This window comes from Euleptes europaea, chromosome 1, assembly GCF_029931775.1.
Source record: "Euleptes europaea isolate rEulEur1 chromosome 1, rEulEur1.hap1, whole genome shotgun sequence".
Lineage (NCBI taxonomy): Eukaryota > Metazoa > Chordata > Lepidosauria > Squamata > Sphaerodactylidae > Euleptes > Euleptes europaea.
The window spans coordinates 66,753,899-66,773,721 of record NC_079312.1 but is presented as its reverse complement, the minus strand read 5'-3'; the positions used below and the strand labels follow the sequence as shown (position 1 = coordinate 66,773,721).

Genomic DNA, 19,823 nt, shown 5'->3' with positions numbered 1-19,823 from the left:
TGCTGAAATAAAGTAGTCCTTTATTTCTGAAATATTCCTGTTGGAAAAAGCTGAGCTTAAATGACTGATAAAAAGAACTCATCCAGCATGCTCAAGTGTGTTCTAACCACATTGCTTTAAACAGAGATAAACTGGGTTTGGATTGTATTCTCTTGATTAACCTCATCCCCACCACCTCCAAAGGCACAGAAGTTGACCATCGTGTAATATTTTTTTCTGTACACTTGTAAATCTGTAGAACATTTCTATTTCCAGTATTAGTGACAAAATAGTATATCACAATAAAATATATATGTACCCAGTTAGCATAAAGCTGTCACCAGCAGCTTTATGCCACGTCTCAGCCTAATTTATCCTGAAAGGTGACTGTGTAGATAAAACAGGATAGCCACATTTATGTCTCACTGACCTCCTTGAAGGAAGGATAGAAATCGAAATCAAGTAACTTCCAATTCAAACAAGTACGTGTTTCTCAACGTGTTCCTGTAGCATTTGGAGATGATGGCAATTTAAAGTTAGCTTTGATGTAGTTTTAGAAGATGTTGGTTTAATGTTCTTCAAATGCTTGTGTTTGTGTTTCCCCCTTACAAACACAAGCATTTGAAAAAAGTCAAATTATCAGCTTCTACAATTGTGGCAAAGCTACAAAGAGGTCCTAAAGGTCTGAAACTAAAAAAAATATATCAGTGGAATATTGCTGTAGATTTAGCAGATCGTATGTACTTTGTATGATCATGGCCATGAGTATCATAATATTATTTTTCCTTGCATCCATTTAAAGCATTGCAAATATAACAGACTTCAGCTTAAAACATTCCCATGTTGACTATAAAGAATGGAAAGAACTCAGTATATTTGAAAAGGACCACTTGGCTGTAAAGAAAGGAATGTTTTGGCTTTGACTAGTACAAGTTAGAATTTGAATGACCCAACTGGTAAATTTTGCTGTTTTCTTTTGTAGTATGTAAATCTTGAGACCAATTTTTTCCTCTTTCTTAAAGTGATTGTGAGAAGTCTGATGGAATGGAAAACAGGATGCTGTCCTTTGCATAGTCTGCAGTTTGATTTTGGTAGATTGCTGCAATATTCCCATAGATGCCATTTCATTCCTGTTGTGGTTAGGGACATGCTGATCAAAAGTAAGGAACAGAACTAGAGCATCCGAAAACAAAGGATATACTAAAGTCTAAGGAAGCTTAAGTGGTCTTTGATCTGTTTTCTGACTTGGCATTGCAGATTATTTGCAATATTCAGTGGTGAAACTTTTTCTGTCCTTTTAGGGCAAAAACGCATGGTCGCTTTAGCCTCCTTTATTCCCTGTTTCAGCCAGGATTCAGCCAGGATCGAATGCATATGTTTCGCCAAATGTGCGTTCGATCCTGGCTGAATCCTGGCCGAAACGGAATAAAGGAGGCTAAAGCGACTATGCGTTTTCACCCTGTATCTGAGCTTGTATAGCACAGTGACAGTGGAGCCCAAAGCAGAGTTACACCCTCCTGAGTTCATTGAAGTCAGTTGGTTTACAATGGTGTAACTCTTATGTAGACTAGACTCTAGGATAGCCAGGTGGATAGGAAACTGATTGGAGAACCACACCCAAAGAGTAGTTGTCAATGACATTTCATCTGATTGGAGGGAGGTGTCCAGTGGAGTGCCACAGAGCTTGGTTCTGAGCTCAGTACTTTTCAATATTTTTATAAATTATCTGGCTGAAGGGGTGGAGGGACTAATTAAATTTAGAGATGACACCAAATTGGGAGGAGCAGCGAACACACCAGAAGATAAAGTTAGAATTCAACGAGATCTGTGCACACTGGAAAAGTGGGTGGATGTGAACAAGATGCAATTCAACAAAGATAAGGGCAGAGTTCTACATCCGGGTAACAAAAATGAGAAGCACGCATACTGGACAAGGGATACACTTCCAGGTAGTAGTGTGTGTGAACAAGATCTTGGAGTACGAGTGGACTGTAAGCTGAATATGAGCAGTCAGTGTGATGCAGCGGCAAAAAAAGGCTAAGGTGGCTTTGGGGTGTGTCAACAGGGGCATAACATCCAAATCGCAAGATGTCATAGTCCTGCTATACAGAAAAAAAGGAGAAGAAACCTCTAACAGAAGACAGAAAAAAATGCTGAGCAACAGAGGTGGGGTTTTTTTTTTAAAAAAAAACATTTTTTGCAGTATAAGAGTAGTTCAGCAGGGAATCAGTTGCCTGGGGAGGTGGTGAGCTCCTCCTCACTGGACGAAAACTTGTTAGGGGTGCTTTAGGCTGATCCTGCATTGAGCAGGGAGTTGGACTAGAAGGCCTGTAAGACCCCTTCCAACTCTATGATTCTAGGATTGCATTGTAAGAGAACGAACTATGACCCAACAGATCCCGAGTTCAACTATTACCTTTACCATTAAATCAATAGGTGGCCCTTAAACTCTTAGATCTCCCAGAGTTATAATTGATGTCCAGACTACAGAGATCAGCATCTCTAGAGACAGTTTCTTTCTTTGGAGGGGTGATCTATGGCATTATACTCTGTTAAGGGTATATGTCCATCAAACATAGAAAACGCATGTCCAAAAAAGGGTATTTATTTATGTAAAATATTCATAAACCTGCCTTTCTTTCAGAAATCTGGGACCTAAGATGGGTAACAGCATAGAATTAAAACAAAAAATGCTATTAAAGTTTATGTCAGAAGCCATCCACAGAATTTATTAAACCATTTGTCATTTTTAAAAGTTCCATACTGTTGCCACCTCGGTGTACATAAACAGCCACTCATTTGCTCCCTGGTTTTCTGCAGTTTCAGGACAAGGTTGTCAGAAAATAACTCCAAATTGTAACAGAAAAAAATGTGTTTGCTTGCATCATGCAAAAGAAAAAAATTACACGTGGTCCACAGCTTGTTATCAAAAACTCAGAAGCTTGGATTTTCTAATCAAGATAAATCATATGGGATTTACAAAAGACAATGTCTGCTATGCCTACTTTTTATAAACTAATTTTTTACTATTTCCTACTTATTGCGCCAAGGTCTCAATCAGACAAACCAATGAGTGAAATCAATGGCACTTACTTCAAATAAACAGGTTTAAGAGTGGGCTGCAAAACTATAAACACATGGACATGTTAGGTCTTAACAACCTATGATACATATGAATGAAACTGTTTAACAAAATAAAATGTAAGGCTCTTCATCAGCTTGATGCTGTTAATCTGAATACTACAATTCAGCTTTAACTTCACTGCACTCTGTCAATTATACCTTTTCCCCATGTAATCATAAAAGAATGGGGTCAGTCAAACTCTTAACAGTGCATTCCTAAAGAGAATTACTCCAGTCTAAGCCCATTCATTTCAATGGGTTTAGACTGGAGTAACTCTCCTTAGGAATGCATGGTTAGTTTATTAGATATGTTGTGCTCCCTCTACTGACTCTGTAGCAACACAGCAAGCTTGCATAGAAAATTTTGTTTTGTGGAGAGAGAGTGGGGGTTGTCTTGGTTAGAGTGTGTTGGAATAGCGAGAGACTGTGGAAAACAGAAACATTATTATGATTGACTTGCTGTCCTGTAAACAACCTCAGTGATCTTAGCGGCCAAAGGAGTGATAAAGAATGCAGTTCACCAAAGCAGAACATACTCGAGGCTATGTGCATGCTCTACTTTACCTCATGGTAGCATTTGGTGAAAGCTGCTTTTAAGTGATAGTTTGAGGCAGCCAAGCAACTGTCTTCTGGGTATGGCAATAAATGGAACCAACCTTAATGTGGAGATGTCAACAAATTAAATGCCACCACACCAAAACTTGCACAGAGCACATGGGAGGTGGCACCTCCCTTGCAACATTAATAGTATATATTTATGTACCATAGCAAATAGCTGTAGGCAGGCACAGCTTCAGAACTCGTCAGCACGAAAGCCCTGATACTGTTTTGGGAGGGGGGGGGAGAAAATAACTGTGATTTCTCTGGTTCTTTCACATGGGATCATATTAAATGTAAATGTGTTTTGAATGAATTTACTTGTGTCGTGTTCTTGAATCTACTGAAGCCTCTTGAAGGACCTTATCAATTAATCTGTACTGTTTTGTTACAATCCTATTCACCTCTGTGTGCATACAGTGTCTGTTCAGAACCCAAATGTGTACGATTTAACATGCTAGTAGTATTTGAACTGCAAGGTGGCTGTTCAGCCTGCCTTGCTCGCAAAGCCACCTATGGAAAAGTTACCTTTAATATGTATCATCCTGTCGCAGAACAATCCAGTGTGTCGACTGCTATACAGGCTCTGATTCTGTGAAGGCGTTAAATTAAATACAGAACGATGTAATCTTATCACCGTGGAGTGCACCACATGCATAGCGTAGGATTGTCTTTTGTAGCCTGGACAGCAACCTGGGCCGTACCTGATGTGGCCAACAAAACAACAAAGCGCAAAGAAAACTGTTGGTGGGAGAGGCACCTAATTCCCATCCCAGGACAGCTCCTTAGACAAGACTGACCTTCTAATCGTGTGCTGCCACTTAGATAGTTAGATAAATATTTTGGAGACGTTGTCATAATTTAAATCTACATAAAATGCACATTTGCGTCATTTTTGTTTTCTTTTTGCTTTGCTCTCCTTAGGGGTTTTTTAATTTTATTTTATTTTTGGTACTTTTCCTCTGCTGGGTTTGTAAAACCAGTATTAAAACAGGATGTTGTGGCTGCTTCTTTCTGACAGCTGTAGGGACAAAAATCAATCATTTTGCCTGTCTAGGATGCTTTCTGTGTCTAGAATGCAGACATTCAGGTTAGTGGAGGACCAATGTGGATTATACTAATGGGTAATTTGTTCTCTGGGATGCTTTTAAAACCATGGTGATCTCAGATGTGGTGTTTATTGGCATTGGAATAACATGGGAAAATCGTAGTGAAATTCTAGAAAGTTTAATATTGTTTTTAGGCACAATTCCTGTGTGATGCTTTATTATTCAAGGAATGTATTACTTTTTCTGGTCAGCAAAAGGATACTTTTACCCTATCCTTCCTCCAACAGATCAGGGTAGTCCTATCAGTCCTGAGAGGTGGGGGTAGGCTGACAGAGAGCAACTGGACCATGATCACCTAGTGAGCTTCGCAGCACAGAAGGGAGCTGGACCCTGTCTCTCCAGCCCTACTATGGCACTCTAATCACTGGATGCTTGTAATATTGGCAACAACACTAGGAATGAAGGGTAACTTATCCAAGCAATATCACATATTTTTTATGTGCTCATTTTTACTATATTAGTAGTTTATATGGCAAATTTCATTTTCCACTGCTGAGTTATATTTCTCATTCATACGAGGGTAACATCAATTTATCTACTTTTCAACATGCCCCCATCTGTTGTTACTTAAATGTGGAGATTGGAGACATGTACAGACAAAACAGGTCTCTCTACAAACCTGGAAAAGCCCCAGGATTGCAGAAAAATATTAAATCTTTAACAAATACATTAAATCTTTAACAAGTTAACACACACACACCCAATAATAGAGCAAGCTCTTGTAGCTTGCTTATTTTCTTCTCAGTGGCCTGTGGCCATTGCTAAGCAACCACAGTTCTGCAAGCCTTCAAACCTTGGTATCTGTCACTAACAGGCTGGGGAGCAGGGTAAGGCCCTTCAAGGGCTCTTTTTGCCGAAGACTCATCAGGGCCAGAACTGGTAGCAACCAATGGGAAAGCAACCAATGGGGAACAGGCCTGGCTAGTATTCACAAAAGCCAGAGTAGGTGTAGTGGTTAGAATTTCAGACTAGGATCTGGGAGATCCATGTTCCAGTCCCTGCTCCGCCATGGAAGTTCACTGAGTAACCTTGGGCCAGTCACACACACTCAGCTTAACCTACCTTTCAGGGTTGTTGTAGGATAAAATGGAGGAGAGAATGATGGAAGTTGCTTTGGGTCTCCATTGGGGAGAAAGGAGAGTATAAATGAAGTAAATAAATAATAAATCTAGCTGGAGGTGGATGTCATATAAAAGCTTGCTTGGTGGGTGGGAAAAGAAGGGAAGGAAGCAAGGAACGGTGAGGATGTGGGGGCCGCCTGGAGCAGGGAAATATGAAATCGTGTATAGGAAGAAGATACTGACATAGCCATGGGATGGAGACTGCACTGGTTGCCCTCACAGAATATCTTCACTGACAGCTGGACTGTGGCTGGTCGGTGCTGCTGTTATTATTAAATCTTTCAGCAGTGTTTGACATGGTTGACCATGACTTATTGGCCCACTGCCCCGATGACATTGGAATTCGGGGGGGACTGCCTTACAGTGGCTGATCTCCTTCCTACAAGGTTAGGGACAGGGTAGTGCTGGAAGAGAGCATCAGTCTGGCACCCCTTAATATGTGGGGTACTTCAGGGGGCAATTCTCTCCCCAATACTCTTCAACATCTATATGCACCCCCTTGCCCAGCTAGTCTGGAGTTTTGGGCTGGGTTGTTATCAATATGCAGATGACTTCCAGCTCTTCCTGTTGCTGGACAGCCGGATACTCTTCCGGATTCCCTGGCCCAAGTGTCTGGGGTCCGTGGTGAGCTGGTTAAAGCAGAGTCAATTGAAGTTGAATCATCAAAGATGGAGGTTCTGTGGCTGGGCCAGGGAGGCTCAGGGCAGGCCATACAACTCCCCACTTTAGATGGGGTACAGCTGATACCATTCTCTTCAGTTAGGAGTTTGTTTGGATGTTTCTCTCTCTCTCTCTTTGGAGACTCAAGTCAGTAATATTGCCAAGACAGCAATATTAAAGACAGGAGGGCAGATAAAGGTAGGTTAGCTGGTGAGTGGGAAGGAGAGAAGGAAACAGGAAAAGGGGAGAGGCTGTAAGGAAAAGTGGAAATAGCAGGGGAGGAGAAAATGAGAAGCCCTCTCCTCAGGTCCTTGCAGGTCCCTTCTTTTATTAATCAAATATATGAATATTCACTTTACCGTAATACTTTTGGTCTTTGCTGGCTCGCATATTTCATTACTATACATGTGTCCACATCTTATAATGCCTTTTCCACCTGTCAGAGCTTGCCTCGCTCTCCCTTGCGTGTTTTGCCCATGTATTCCAGATGCTGATTTAGCCAGAATCTGGAAAATGCAGGCAAAATGCATGGGGAGAACAGGGCGACTTCTGACGGGTGGATAAGGCATGCATAATCAAAAGGAAGCCCCAAAGCAGTTGGTAGGGGTGACTGCAGAGAAACATCCCTGAATAAAAGGCCTTAATGATTCTACCTTGTAAACTTAATGGTTTTCCTCCAAATAATCCTGGGGTTTGTAGTTTGGAGGACATGCTGAAAATTTTCAGTTAGAGATGTACACAGCTGCCAGGATTCCCTAGGGATAAGGAAACACTGTTTAAATTGGTTTGTTTGTATGGTGAAGATGTCTCTTCATTCTTTCTACCTTTTTGAACTTTTTGAACCAGTTTATTTTTTCCTGGATCCAGTTTCAACAAAAGTACTAATTGTCAAAAGTGTTGTGTGGTATATGCAGTACCTGTTTACTTTATCCCAACAAAGAAAGGCATAATCACTTTTAACTTTCCTTTAAATAGATTCATTCAGCCTACTCCCAGATGTGTTTACTCAGAAAGCTCAGTGGGGCTTATTTCCAAATAAGTGTGTTTAGGATTGCACACTTCAAGGCATGCCCAGACTCACCCGGTCACAGAGTACATCTGCTGCCTTAACAGTGACACCAGCTACTGTGAAATGTTTGTATATGTCACAGAGGAAGTAAAAGTTGACACAAGCCTCTCCTCCTTATTCTTATAGTGTTAAGAGTCGATAAAACTTTGCTGCTTTAAACAACTTTTGGCAGAAAGACCAAGCAGTGTTAGCTCGTTCAGAGTAAACAGAATCAAACAGATTTTTATTACATAAAGGTGTAAAGTCCACACATGCCAATAAGGTCCCAAGTTCAATGAAATACCCGAGCCAGCTAAGCTCTTTAAAGTTCCTGCTATTTGTTCTAATATCAGAGGGTTTCTTTAAAGAGAGAGAAAGAGAATGTTCCTTATAAGCAGCATCCTATATGGGGGAGGGAAAAGCTCCCACCAGCTAAGCAATTGAGAGATTTAGGAGCTGGTGCAGTTTTGTGCTTGGAAATCCCCAGTTTGAACCTAACAATTCTGCTCAGGTTACATAGTGAGAATTGGTAAAAGTACTGGAACTACAGTGTTACAACACTAAGACCTGTGTCTATAGTTAGGGCTTAATTTGAGGGCCTAATGTGCTTATTTGTAAAGAGTTGGGTTCGGTTTCCTTGGGTTCCCCGCAGCCACAAAGAAGCTGCAAGGAATGCCTTTTTTTTTTAAGGACAGCCTATTTGGGCTAGGAGCGGTAGGAAGGGCTCCAGTCTGTCACCCCCCCAAGCCATTGTCTAGGGTTGTCAACCTCCAGGAAGTAGCAGGAGATCTCTTGCTATTACAACTGTTCTCCAGCCGATAAAGATCAGTTCACCTGGAGAAAATGGCTGCTTTGGCAATTGGACTCTATGGCGTTGAAGTCCCTCCCCTCCCCAAATCCCGCCCTTCTCAGGTTGCACCCCAAAAACCTCCCACGGGTGGCAAAGAGGGACCTACCATTGTCCCACACCAAAACAGTGCTGGGGGAAGTTTTATGTGCTTTTTCTGCTCCACATGGAGTTTTCTGTGCACATGGAAAAGCAAAAATGGGGACATAACTCCTCCCCCAGTAATGCTTTTCTTCCTCTCATAATACTGGAACATGGGGTCATCTGCTGAAGCTGGAGGGTGCCAGATTCAAAACAGATAAAAGGAAGTATTTCTTCACACAACACATAGTTAAATTGTGGAACGCCCTGCCCCAGGATGTAGTGATGGCTGCCAACTTGGAAAGCTTTAAGAGGGTAGTGGACATGTTCATGGAAGATAGGGTTATCCATGGCTAATAGTCAAAATGAATTCTAGTCATGATGCATACCTATTCTCTCTAGTATCAGAGGAGCATGCCTGTTATATTAGGTGCTGTGGAATATAGGCAAGATAATGCTGTGGTTGTCTTGTTTGTGGGCTTCCTAAAGGTACCTGGTTGGCCACTGTGTGAACAGACTGCTGGATTTGATGGGCCTTGGTGTGATCCAGCATGGCTTTTCTTATGTTCTTGTGTTGTTTCTGTTCTTTACAAAAGAAAATGCAGAGAATATGGGTAACATCATGGAAATGAATGGAAGAAAAAACAGAAGTGCTATGACTATGTGAAGGGTATAGAAATAAAAGACTTTCTGTAGAATTTAATGTGAGACTAGAAAGGGAAGTACATGCCCCAGGATCAGAGGATGAATCCATATACAGCCCATACTTTTGTTAAAAAAATCATTTCCTTTTTAATTTTGAGGCAAATATGTTTAAATCAGCAGTAATAATCACAGATATTCAGATCATAGTCAATGAAATTAAGTAGGAAGTTTGCATGGGTCCTTGTAAGATTCTTACTCTGGTCCTTGCCAAAACTGAAGTTGTGTTTTGGCCTGACTGGATCCTGTTTTATATTAAATATTTATTGATAATTTTCATGCTGAAAATATTGGCTAACACCCAAAGAACTATACTGCTAATTCTATGTGTGCTTTCTACTTGTTTCTGGTTCCTAAGCTGCTTAGCAAAATGCCTTTGAAGCCGTTCACCTGGTGTCTGCATTAAGCATCTTTTAAGTATCTGGTGAAGTCCATCCTATTTACCATGTTTTAAGCACATGTATGTTTCAGCTTCTTTTGACCTCTTGGTTCTTACTTCTTCCTTTATTTCTTATTATTTACTTATATCTGGATATGTTGCCTTACAGTGACTTTTTTCCCCTTTTTGTTTCAGGGTTTACAATGGTTGACACAGAAATGCCGTTTTGGCCCATGAACTTTGGAATTAGCCCAGTGGACCTTTCCGCAATGGACGATCACTCCCATTCTTTTGACATAAAGCCCTTTACCACAGTTGATTTTACCAGCCTTTCCTCGCCACACTATGAAGACCTTCCCCTTGCAAGAACTGACCAGACAGCTATTGATTACAAATACGATATGAAGCTTCAGGAGTGCCAAAGTATGTCATGTTGTGTTGTTGTTGTTGAATTGGGTTGAACCTTTGAGAAGAATTTATGGATCTTCAGTTCATGCTGATATATCTGAAACAAAATGCTTATACATTCATTGAAAACCACAGTAGATAGTCTAGGTCACATGTGAGCATAAGGTCACTCGGAAGTGACCAGTGGCTCTTCATGCAATTAAAAGTAGCTCTCCACCCTTCTTCCAGTGCCGCTGTAATTACTTTCTCATTCTTCCCTTCAGAGCTACCACACCAGCCTCTCTCTTCTTCTATGCAGAGGAGGAGGCACACACATGCACATATACCTTTGCTCTGGGTGGGAAAACAAGAGCGTCAGCACTCTTTCCCGTACACCTCTCCTTCTCCTCCAGAATGGGGAAGGAGTGTGCTATTGATGCTTTTCCTTTGAGTTAAAGCTGTTATTTGCCACTTCCAGAGAAAGCATAGAGGTAACTATATATTTTTCCTCTATAAGGCAAATTACACTTGGGGGGTATTCTTAGGAAAACTGTAGAAAGGTTTCTCCACCTGGGCACCTCAGGCCTTCTCTGAAATGCCAGTGTGGTGTTGTGGTTAAGAGTGGCAGACCCTAATCTGGAGGACCGGGTTTGATTCCCTGTTCCTCCACATGAAGCTGGCTGGGTGACCTTAGGATAGTCACACCTACCTCTCAAAACTCTCTCAGACCCACCTACCTCACAAGGTGTCTGTTGTGGGGAGAGGACGGGAAGGCGATTGTAACCTACTTTGAGGCTCTTTAAAGGTAGAGAAAAGCAGGGTATTAAAACCAACTCTTCTTCTTCTTAACTGTACAAGCCTCCATTTTGTGACTGGTAGCTCCCAAGGCTCTTGAAAAAAATTAAGTAGCTCTCAAAAGCATAAAGTCTGCTCTTCCCTGGTCTAGATTTTTCTAAACTTGTTCATACAGTTCATCACACAATCTGCAATGCAGAGATTGCTTTCATGTCTTTAGGGATTTTGTGGCTGTAGGAGAAAAACTGAACTTTTTTCTTCTTCTTTCCTTTTGTGGGTTAATCATCTCTTCATTACTTTTGGTAATTTTTATGGCCTTCTTCTCCATTAATAATACCTATCTATCCCATTTGTATCCTGCCCTTTCTCCAAGGTGCTCAAGTCAATGCATGTGTTTCTCCCCTTCTCCATTTGATCCTCTCGACCACCCAGTGAAGTAGGTTAGACTGCAAGGATGAGTGGCCTAAGTGAACCCATAAGCTCTACAGCTAAGTGGCAAATTAGTCTGATAGTCTAGCCATTGTAGTACACTGGACATCAATGTATGACAGAGATATCACTTCATGTACAATCGGGCATTTTAAAGGGAGGAAAGAATGTTTTACATATTTATAATTCTTGAGTTAATTCCAGAGAAGTGAAGTTTTACAACTGTTAAAAATGTTACAATATAATAAATACATTTTGAATGATCTTTACTAATTATAAAACAGTGGTAGGAGGAAGGAATCATTAATGAAAGATTAGGTTCTTACCCACAAAAGGTGCTCTATTTTACATAGCAATGATGTACTGTGTGGAGCAGCATCTGTCAAATGATGAGAAAGTACAAAACACAGATGTTCAGCGTAACTGATGCGCATAGTCAAGTGAAAAGCAGACAAAATAAAGTCACACTGATCAGTGTTATACAAAGGCTGCACTGCCAAGTTTCAAAATGCCACATTACTTATAGGATTTGATGCTTGACTGGTTTTAACTTCTGGAAAATGCCTAGATCTTTTACTCTTTCTCAGACATACTCTGTGTGCGGCACTACCGAAATACAGTTAATAGCCTCTGCCTCATAAAGTAAAGCCTCTGAATTGTTTGTCATGTGTCATGTGCTCAAAATCTGAGCCAGAGGCTAACAGAAAATGATCAGAAGATGACTAATAGTAATATCTGTATAGGTTCATTCTAACGTTTTTTACAGTGTCCGGTGGAAAGTTCTAAAAAGTAGCTTTAGCTTATAAATTCTTTTGTTCTATAATATGTATATTGTTTTTTACAAACTCAATAAGATCAATAAGAACAATAACTATACACAAAGAATCCTGTTTGTTCTTGGAACTGATGTATTGTTACGCAGCAAAACCGAGATTTTTTTGTAACTCGTCTTAAGGCAAAATTGACCTAATTTATATAAAATATTTATTGAGAATATTTTATTTTTCTAATCAATGGACATCCTTAACCCACCACTGTTGTGGAATTACATCAATATCTACAGTCCCTGGATACAAATGCTCCATCCCACTAACCAAGGAGCCTTCTTCTGATACCAGGAGGCCTCTGCCCACAGAAAGAGCCTTGCTCCAGCCAAATAAGCATTTTCTACGAGCAGAAGGCTCCTCACAGCAGAAGAAGGTTGCACTGAAAGTAAAACAGAACTTTTGGATCCAATCCTTAGAATATACTAATAATCTACCACACAAAGGAATTCATGAGATGAAAACTGCATAAAGCATCTTAAGTCCTTCTCCGGTTTTGTGTGTGTGTGTTAAGTGCCGTCAAGTCGCTTCCAACTCATGGCGACCCTATGAATGAAAGTCTTCCAAAATGTCCTATCTTTGACAGCCTTGCTCAGATCTTGCAAATTGAAGGCTGTGGCTTCCTTTATTGAGTCAATCCATCTCTTGTTGGGTCTTCCTCTTTTCCTGCTGCCCTCAACTTTTCCTATCATGACGGACTTTTCCAGTGACTCTTGTCGTCTCATGACGTGACCAAAATACGACAGCCTCAGTTTAGTCATTTTAGCTTCTAGGGTTTTACAAACATCAAAAAGACACTATGTTTGGGTAGACTGTCCTTGCTGTAGGCCAAGTATTTGGAATATATAAGCCTTTATTTTTTCATTCCTCAATGCTCACAGTACAAACAAGGCTTTTGTCAGTTGAAGTGCTAGACAAACATACCAGTGAATCAAACACTGGCCCTGCCATATTTTTCTCCTCACCATGCTGCATGGTGTCTTCTCTTTTTCATCTTTGATATAACCACATATATGTTCATGCAATTATCTGTCATCTATGTCATCTTTTTTTAAGGATACTTTTTTTTTAATGCAAAAACTCTTCAGGGGTTGGAGGGGCAGTTTTTGGGTGATAATAGATGGTAACTTACTTCTGCTTCAGAGCAGCTGAACAGGTCTTTCTTTCAGAGCCCAACTCTAGAGGAGTGTAGGTATGTTTACATACTAGTCAAGGTTAGGTCAGCCTCACTTTTCATTAACTCTTCTTAAAATCCCCCAAGTTTGAAAGACAGCTTGCCTAGCAATAAAAAAAATGTGATTCTCTGGACTGTGCCTATATACGTCATTTGAAACTGTTCCATGTATTTTACCAGGCATGGGCCGGATTGAACTAGTTAATCCCTACACAAGGTAGGGAGTGGGAGCAAGCGTAAGAGGGCACCTTATCTTTCTGCCCACTCAGAACTACTAGCTGGATGCAGGGATGACATATTTGGATTGGGCCAAATTCAGAGTGAATAAGCTCAGATGGCATGGCCAGTTTCCCTAGAAACAAACAGATTCAATTGTGTGGCTCCACTTGAATGTCATGCAACTTTGTAGATAGCCAGCAATATCATGTGTGAGGTAAGGTTGTCAGGAAGTGGAGAGGTGAAGTACGCTCTCACTATCCACTCCATCATGTGTATAGGAGTAAATCACCAAGCCCCAAAACTTCAAAGCATTCTATCCATTCCAATCTCTTGTCAGGGCTGAATACTGGCAATACTTGGTCCTCAAGGTACTTTATGTCATTAGTTCTTACAGCAATCCTGTGAGATAAGCCAATATTATTTCCATTTTATTGGGGAGGGAGAAGAAACTGAGGCTGAGACAGTTTCTTGTCTAAGACTATCCAGACCCTTTATGACTGAGTTGCAATTTGAACAAGCAGTTATCAGGTTCTGAACTACAACACTATGTCTGAATACCTTCAATAATAACTTGCTAGTTGTTTGGTTCTTACATGTATCTAATTCTCAGGTTTGTGGGGAGAAGTCTTAACGATTGCAAATTGGTCCCATCTGCCACTATTCTTGCTTATGTTCACATGCAGTTCAAGGCTATAATGAATTTCCTTTTAAAAATCTTTTATTGTTCAGGTGCAATCAAGATGGAGCCCCCTTCTCCACCCTACTTCTCAGAAAAAGTTCAGCTATACAATAAAGCTCACGAAGAAGCTTCCAATTCATTAATGGCTATTGAATGCAGGGTGTGCGGAGACAAAGCTTCTGGGTTTCATTATGGAGTGCATGCATGCGAAGGCTGTAAGGTAGGGTGGTCCACAGTGTTATGCTTGCTTTTTAAAAGTATTTGCTGCTATTTCAGACTCCTTATTCCATTCCTGTTATCAGAAATGCTTAAGCACTGTGCTCGCAGTCGTTTAATATTAATAGAATAGGAAGCATTGACTTGAATCATCTGATCTGCAATTTTCAACTGGAAATTTGTCATCTCTATTAGCTAACAGTTATATGACAATCAGAAAAGTTCTTTGCTAAAAGCCTTCCTGGTCCACAAACTTATTTCAGTTGAAAAAGCAACATCTAAATTCACAAGTGCCCCTCAGGGTTTTTTAAATATTTGCTTGGTTTCACAAAATAAAAGAAGGGAAGCCTGGAAATTGAATTATATTGGTCTAAAGAGACAAACATCTTTTCAAGATTGTAGGTAAGCAGAAGTAAGAAATTTTCCCATGAGGTCAAGGCCCATAACATAAACAGAAATCTTTCTTTAAAAGATATTTCCCACCAGACCCACAAAAGCTGCTCAGGCTACATTTGTTCATTTCCAGTCTTTCTCTCAAGACACAGATACAAGATACTAATAACTCTTTTTACAGCATTATTGATTCATAATGTTTTTCAGTAGCTGTAACATAACAACATTATTTTTCCTGGTTACTGCTTAAGAAATTAGCTTTGCAACACAATAAACTTAAAAACAGAAAATATTTCCACACACAAACTTACTTTTTGTATGTTAGATGTTGTGTCATGGAAGTCAAAATATAAACACCAGGAAATAAATTCCATGAAATTGATGCAACTTGCTTCTAAATAAATAAGTTGATAATTTATAGATTGCAAATGTATGTTCTGGAATGCTGAATTATTTAGTGTGATTATACAATGTAAAGAGAATCATCCCTTGCATATTTATGCAACGTTTCTGTGATACAAGAAATCATACCACTTTTCCAGATGTGTCAGGGAACAATGGAAAATTCTTTAAGACTAATATTTCCAACTGTACTTTATTCTTCTTGAAGGGTTTCTTTCGAAGAACAATCCGGTTGAAGTTAATATATGATAGGTGTGATCTAAATTGCCGAATTCATAAGAAAAGCAGAAATAAATGTCAGTACTGCAGATTCCAGAAATGCCTTGCAGTTGGAATGTCACATAATGGTGAGCATGTTTTGTATCATCTGTATTTCTTATAGAGTCCACCCAGAATATCTTGGTATTGGTAGTTATTTGGTTGTAACAGCTAAGGATTTGTTTTAGTATAACAGGATGTTTGAGAACCTTAGGCAAGTGGGCACACTAAAAGCCAGAAATCTTCTGGTACAGAGGAGAATTTGGTAACTTGCCCCAGTGACAAGGTACTCAGATTGAGGGAAAATAGCAGATCCTGCATTTTAATATCAGCTGGTGGCACTAGGTTGGCCCTGTGGTGCCAGCTGACTTCCTACACCAGGAGGATTAAGGCCAATGATGCTCAGTGCCTGGTTGCAGCTGCCTTTTGTTTATTTCTTTGACCAGCAGCTGTGATAGCATTTGGATCCACTGTCTGACAAGCCTTCTGACTTGATCTGCAGGTAGGGGTCCCATTCCCCATTGGAGGTGAGGGGTTCCCTGCCGCCAGCTCTCGTTGTTTTCCACCAGAGTGGCAGTGGGAGAAAATTTTAAAATGCTGCAGCATTATGTGTGGTGCTACATCACTTCTGCCAAAAAGAAAGTGATATGTGGAAGCTCTAGGAATTGCTGGAAACTCTGTGGTTCTAGAGCTACCTATGTCACTTCCGGTTTCTTACCAGAAGTGACTTGGCACCACAGCCAACATCATATCCCTGCCCACAACTCTCCCGCCTGGCAACCCTAGCTGCATGGCATCTGATATGCTGCTAAACTGAGACTTCACTTCTGAAAGCTGGCACAGAATTAAATTCTGTGGCAAGGATTAAAGAGGCATTTTAGAGAACATTGCTAGACTTGTCAAAATGAATCATTTTTGTGAAAACAGTTTTAGTTACACACCCACACACATATGAAAGTGTCTTAGTTCAGCAATTTGGAGAGGAATACAAGTAGGGGTAAAAGTGTTCACTTACTGTGTGGGATGAAGAAAAAGGAAGAAGTCCCCCATGTTGCCAAGGCAACCAGTCAAAGTTCCTTGTCCTCCTGCACTGTGCTGTGGTTATTTCATTGCCTGCCTTCACAGCATAGTCCAGCTAAACGGTTACTGCCTCCTGTAGCAGTAATATCATGTTGTTCACTATGTAATCCTAGCATGTCTGGGATTACTCATAGAGGAAAAAGAACCCAGTGGCAAAGGAGGAGTAGAAAAGGGAAGCACGGTGGCTACGAATAATTATGAAGATAAGGATATATTTGTGGGGGTGGGGGGTCTCCAAGGAGTGTTTTGTATCTCTCCAGAAGCCTACTTTTTATGCAGGGATTTTTGTGTGTCCAGATTTCAGCACAGCACAGCTCTGCTTATTTTTTTTTACATTTTATACTCTATCAATCTGTCTACCTATAATAACAATACATGAATTTCCCTCTAAATATGAAATCCTGCTTAGCTCTTGAACGATGGGTTCATACTTATGCTAAGCGATCAGGAGGACTATTTGGCAAATTGCCCACAAATAGGGTAGCCAATCTCCAGGCTGAGTGTGGAGTTCTCCCAGTATTATAACTGATCTCCACACTACACAAGAAATAGCAGCTTTGGAGGGTAGGTTCTTTGGCATCACATCCGTGCTGAGCACCCTCCTCAGGCACTGCTCACAAATCTCCAGGAATTTCCCAGTCTGGAATTGGCAATCCTGTTTGCAACTGGAAGCGTGAATTTGGAATCCCATGGTAGGCAAAGTAGATTAAGTGGGAGGGTTGCAAAATGGTGGGAAGGCACTCAGGTGAGAGCAGACATTTACACCCTTCTGCCCTCCCTCTGCTTCCCTGTTGAAAATCATCCTTTCCCAAAGATGGCCATTAATTGCATCACGCAGTTCAGCCTTCATGCAATGTGAAGGATTAATCTTGAATGTTTAATAGTCTAGTTGATCGTACATAACCATTTACGACATCCTGTGTGCACTTTAAGGTCATTATATTAATTAATTTGAAAATATTTAACATCAGGATTCTGGAGCAAATGAATTCTAATGAAGATTCTGTACGCTTTCCTTGGCAAAGCCAAGTGAAAACAGGAATAGGATGTCATAACACAGAGACTTATAGAGTAAAGAATTGCAAACATGAGTGGGAAAATAACTTCTTTGGGTTTTTTGTTGTTCTCTGTATATTTAAAAAATGAGTTGATTGATGCCAAAAGAAAATCTTGATTTGGGATGACTATCTGGTGAATAAATTGTTCTGCGGAATATTTTCCCAAATATGATTTTTTTAAATTTGAAGGACAAATATTGTACTTGAAAATATTTGTGCTGAATTTTTTGCATACAGGCACTCTGCAGATTTCATGTATTAGTAATACTTTTTACCAAATTCAGATTAATGTTGTTTTATCTTGAGAGCACAGTGGCTTCCATGAGCTTTCCTGCTGCATCCAACCCTGTGTTGTTCATCATGACTATATCCATCATTTAAAGAGAATAACTATACAGAATTCAAGGAGATCCCTGAGGGAATTTTCCCAACACTGAACAAAAATCAGATAGCAGCAGAATGAGGCCACAGTGTGCGTGGGGGGAAGATGGGGTGTAGCCCTTCCACAACCATACCACAGTTTCACCAATTGAAGCTGTGCCAAATACACTGCCATGTTACTCGAAGAGAAAAAAGAAAGGCAGGCTTTGGTCTTTTTTACCCTTTTCCATAGTTAATAATATTCAGGGGAAGGGTTGGTTTTGTTTGCTGAAACTGTGCAAAGATGAAAGAGTTAAACCACTTTTCCTTCTACACAGCATGCCCAATCTGATCTGGGAACCCATGCAGCTATTATTTTACTTTTTAAAAATGCTGGGAAGATCATATCATGGAACTCCCAATGCATCATCTAGTGACGCATCTCCCAATTTCTGCCTTTATTAATCATTTGGCAAATTAACTGTCAAAGTTTCATCATTATTGGAACAACTGGAGATGCTCTCATTCTTGCATTATTGTTGACAGAAATAAATATTTGCCGGAAACATGCTGCATATGTCTGACCCAAGACATAAAAATCAGAATTGCTGCCTAGAATGTCCTTGCTATTAAAGAAATCCTTTAAAATCATGAAGAAGCTACTATACATTTTAGCTAATCGTTGTAGCAAAACTATTCATATTCCCAGCAACATTTTTCAGCACAACAGCATGCTTTAAAAAAACCCAACACCTAACCATATTTTTCATGTGGAGATTATTTCTAGTGTCATTGTCTGAAACTTCAAGGAGCTAGCACAGGCAAATTTCTCATCATCTTTTGTATTCACTCCCTGTGATTGGGGAAGGGAAACGGCAGGACAAGTTGCTGCTTGTATTGACCTCCAGCATTTGTGGTTTATGGCACTTATCTAGGAAATTCTCAGATTGTTAAAGGTATTATGTGCTTTGCTATGAGTTTATTGCAGTCAGATAGAACAGTGTGGCTTAGGAACATGGGAATTGTCAGTTGTCTGCTCTGATAAGAGCCATAAAGCTCTGTTTACATGGAAAAGTGCTGCAAAAATGGAGGCTATGAATAAGACTGACTCCATACAGGTCTTCAGAGAGGTACAGAGTAAGTTTTGGTCCTGAACAATGCATTGGCCCTGGTTTATATGTGGCCACCCACAACCTGATGTAATAGAAAAGCTGGTGAGTGCCCTTCGCCTCCACTTAGGGTTGCCAAACTCCAGGTAGTAGCTGGAGATCCCCTGCTATTACAACTGATATCCAGCCAATAGAGATCAGTTCACCTGGAGAAAATGGCCACTTTGGCAATTGGATTCTATGGCATTGAAGTCCCTCCCCATCCCAAACCCCGTCCTCCTCAGGCTCTGCCCAAAAAACCTCCTGCCGATGGTGAAGAGGGACCTGGCAACCCTACCTCCACCTCATATCCCAAAGAGCCTCTTAGTCTGGCCACACCAGCACTTGATCATGTGGAAAGTCTGCTTGTGAGATTTTCTTTACTCTGTGAAAGCTTTTAAGTAGAGTGGTGTTACAGACATTGTTTTAAATTAATAAGTTTCTCTCCCTCAAAAAAGAAAGTAGACAGAGTCTCCATCCAACTGATATCCCCATAGAGGCCCAGTTTACTCATTCTTTGAGGTAAATGGAGGCCATTGCCAGCTCATCTTCTGCATGAGGACTGTTGCTGATACTGCTAATGTGTGTACCAGAGTTCTTATTGAGAAATCTTCTCACTTTGCTTTTTAGTGGTACTCAGCATCCAGCAGCTGGAGAATGACCTTTGGTAACTTGTCAAAGTCTGCCAGACAGCTTTTAAATCAACGACATTTGAATTTCCCTCTATGTGATTTTATTTTTTTGTTTAAAGGAAT

The 19,823-nt window shown here is 40.4% G+C and overlaps 1 protein-coding gene across 1 annotated transcript in view; it reads left to right on the top strand.

The window, feature by feature from the left end:
- The first annotated feature begins 9,840 nt into the window (after nt 1-9,840).
- Nucleotides 9,841-19,823, top strand: part of PPARG (peroxisome proliferator activated receptor gamma) — a 36,144-nt gene continuing 26,161 nt past the window's right edge. Inside the window, exons 1-3 of the mRNA XM_056852261.1 lie at nt 9,841-10,069; nt 14,204-14,373; nt 15,373-15,511. Coding sequence (XP_056708239.1) covers nt 9,850-10,069; nt 14,204-14,373; nt 15,373-15,511 — 529 coding nt within the window. The 5' untranslated portion in view covers nt 9,841-9,849. The remainder of the gene's footprint in view (nt 10,070-14,203; nt 14,374-15,372; nt 15,512-19,823) is intronic.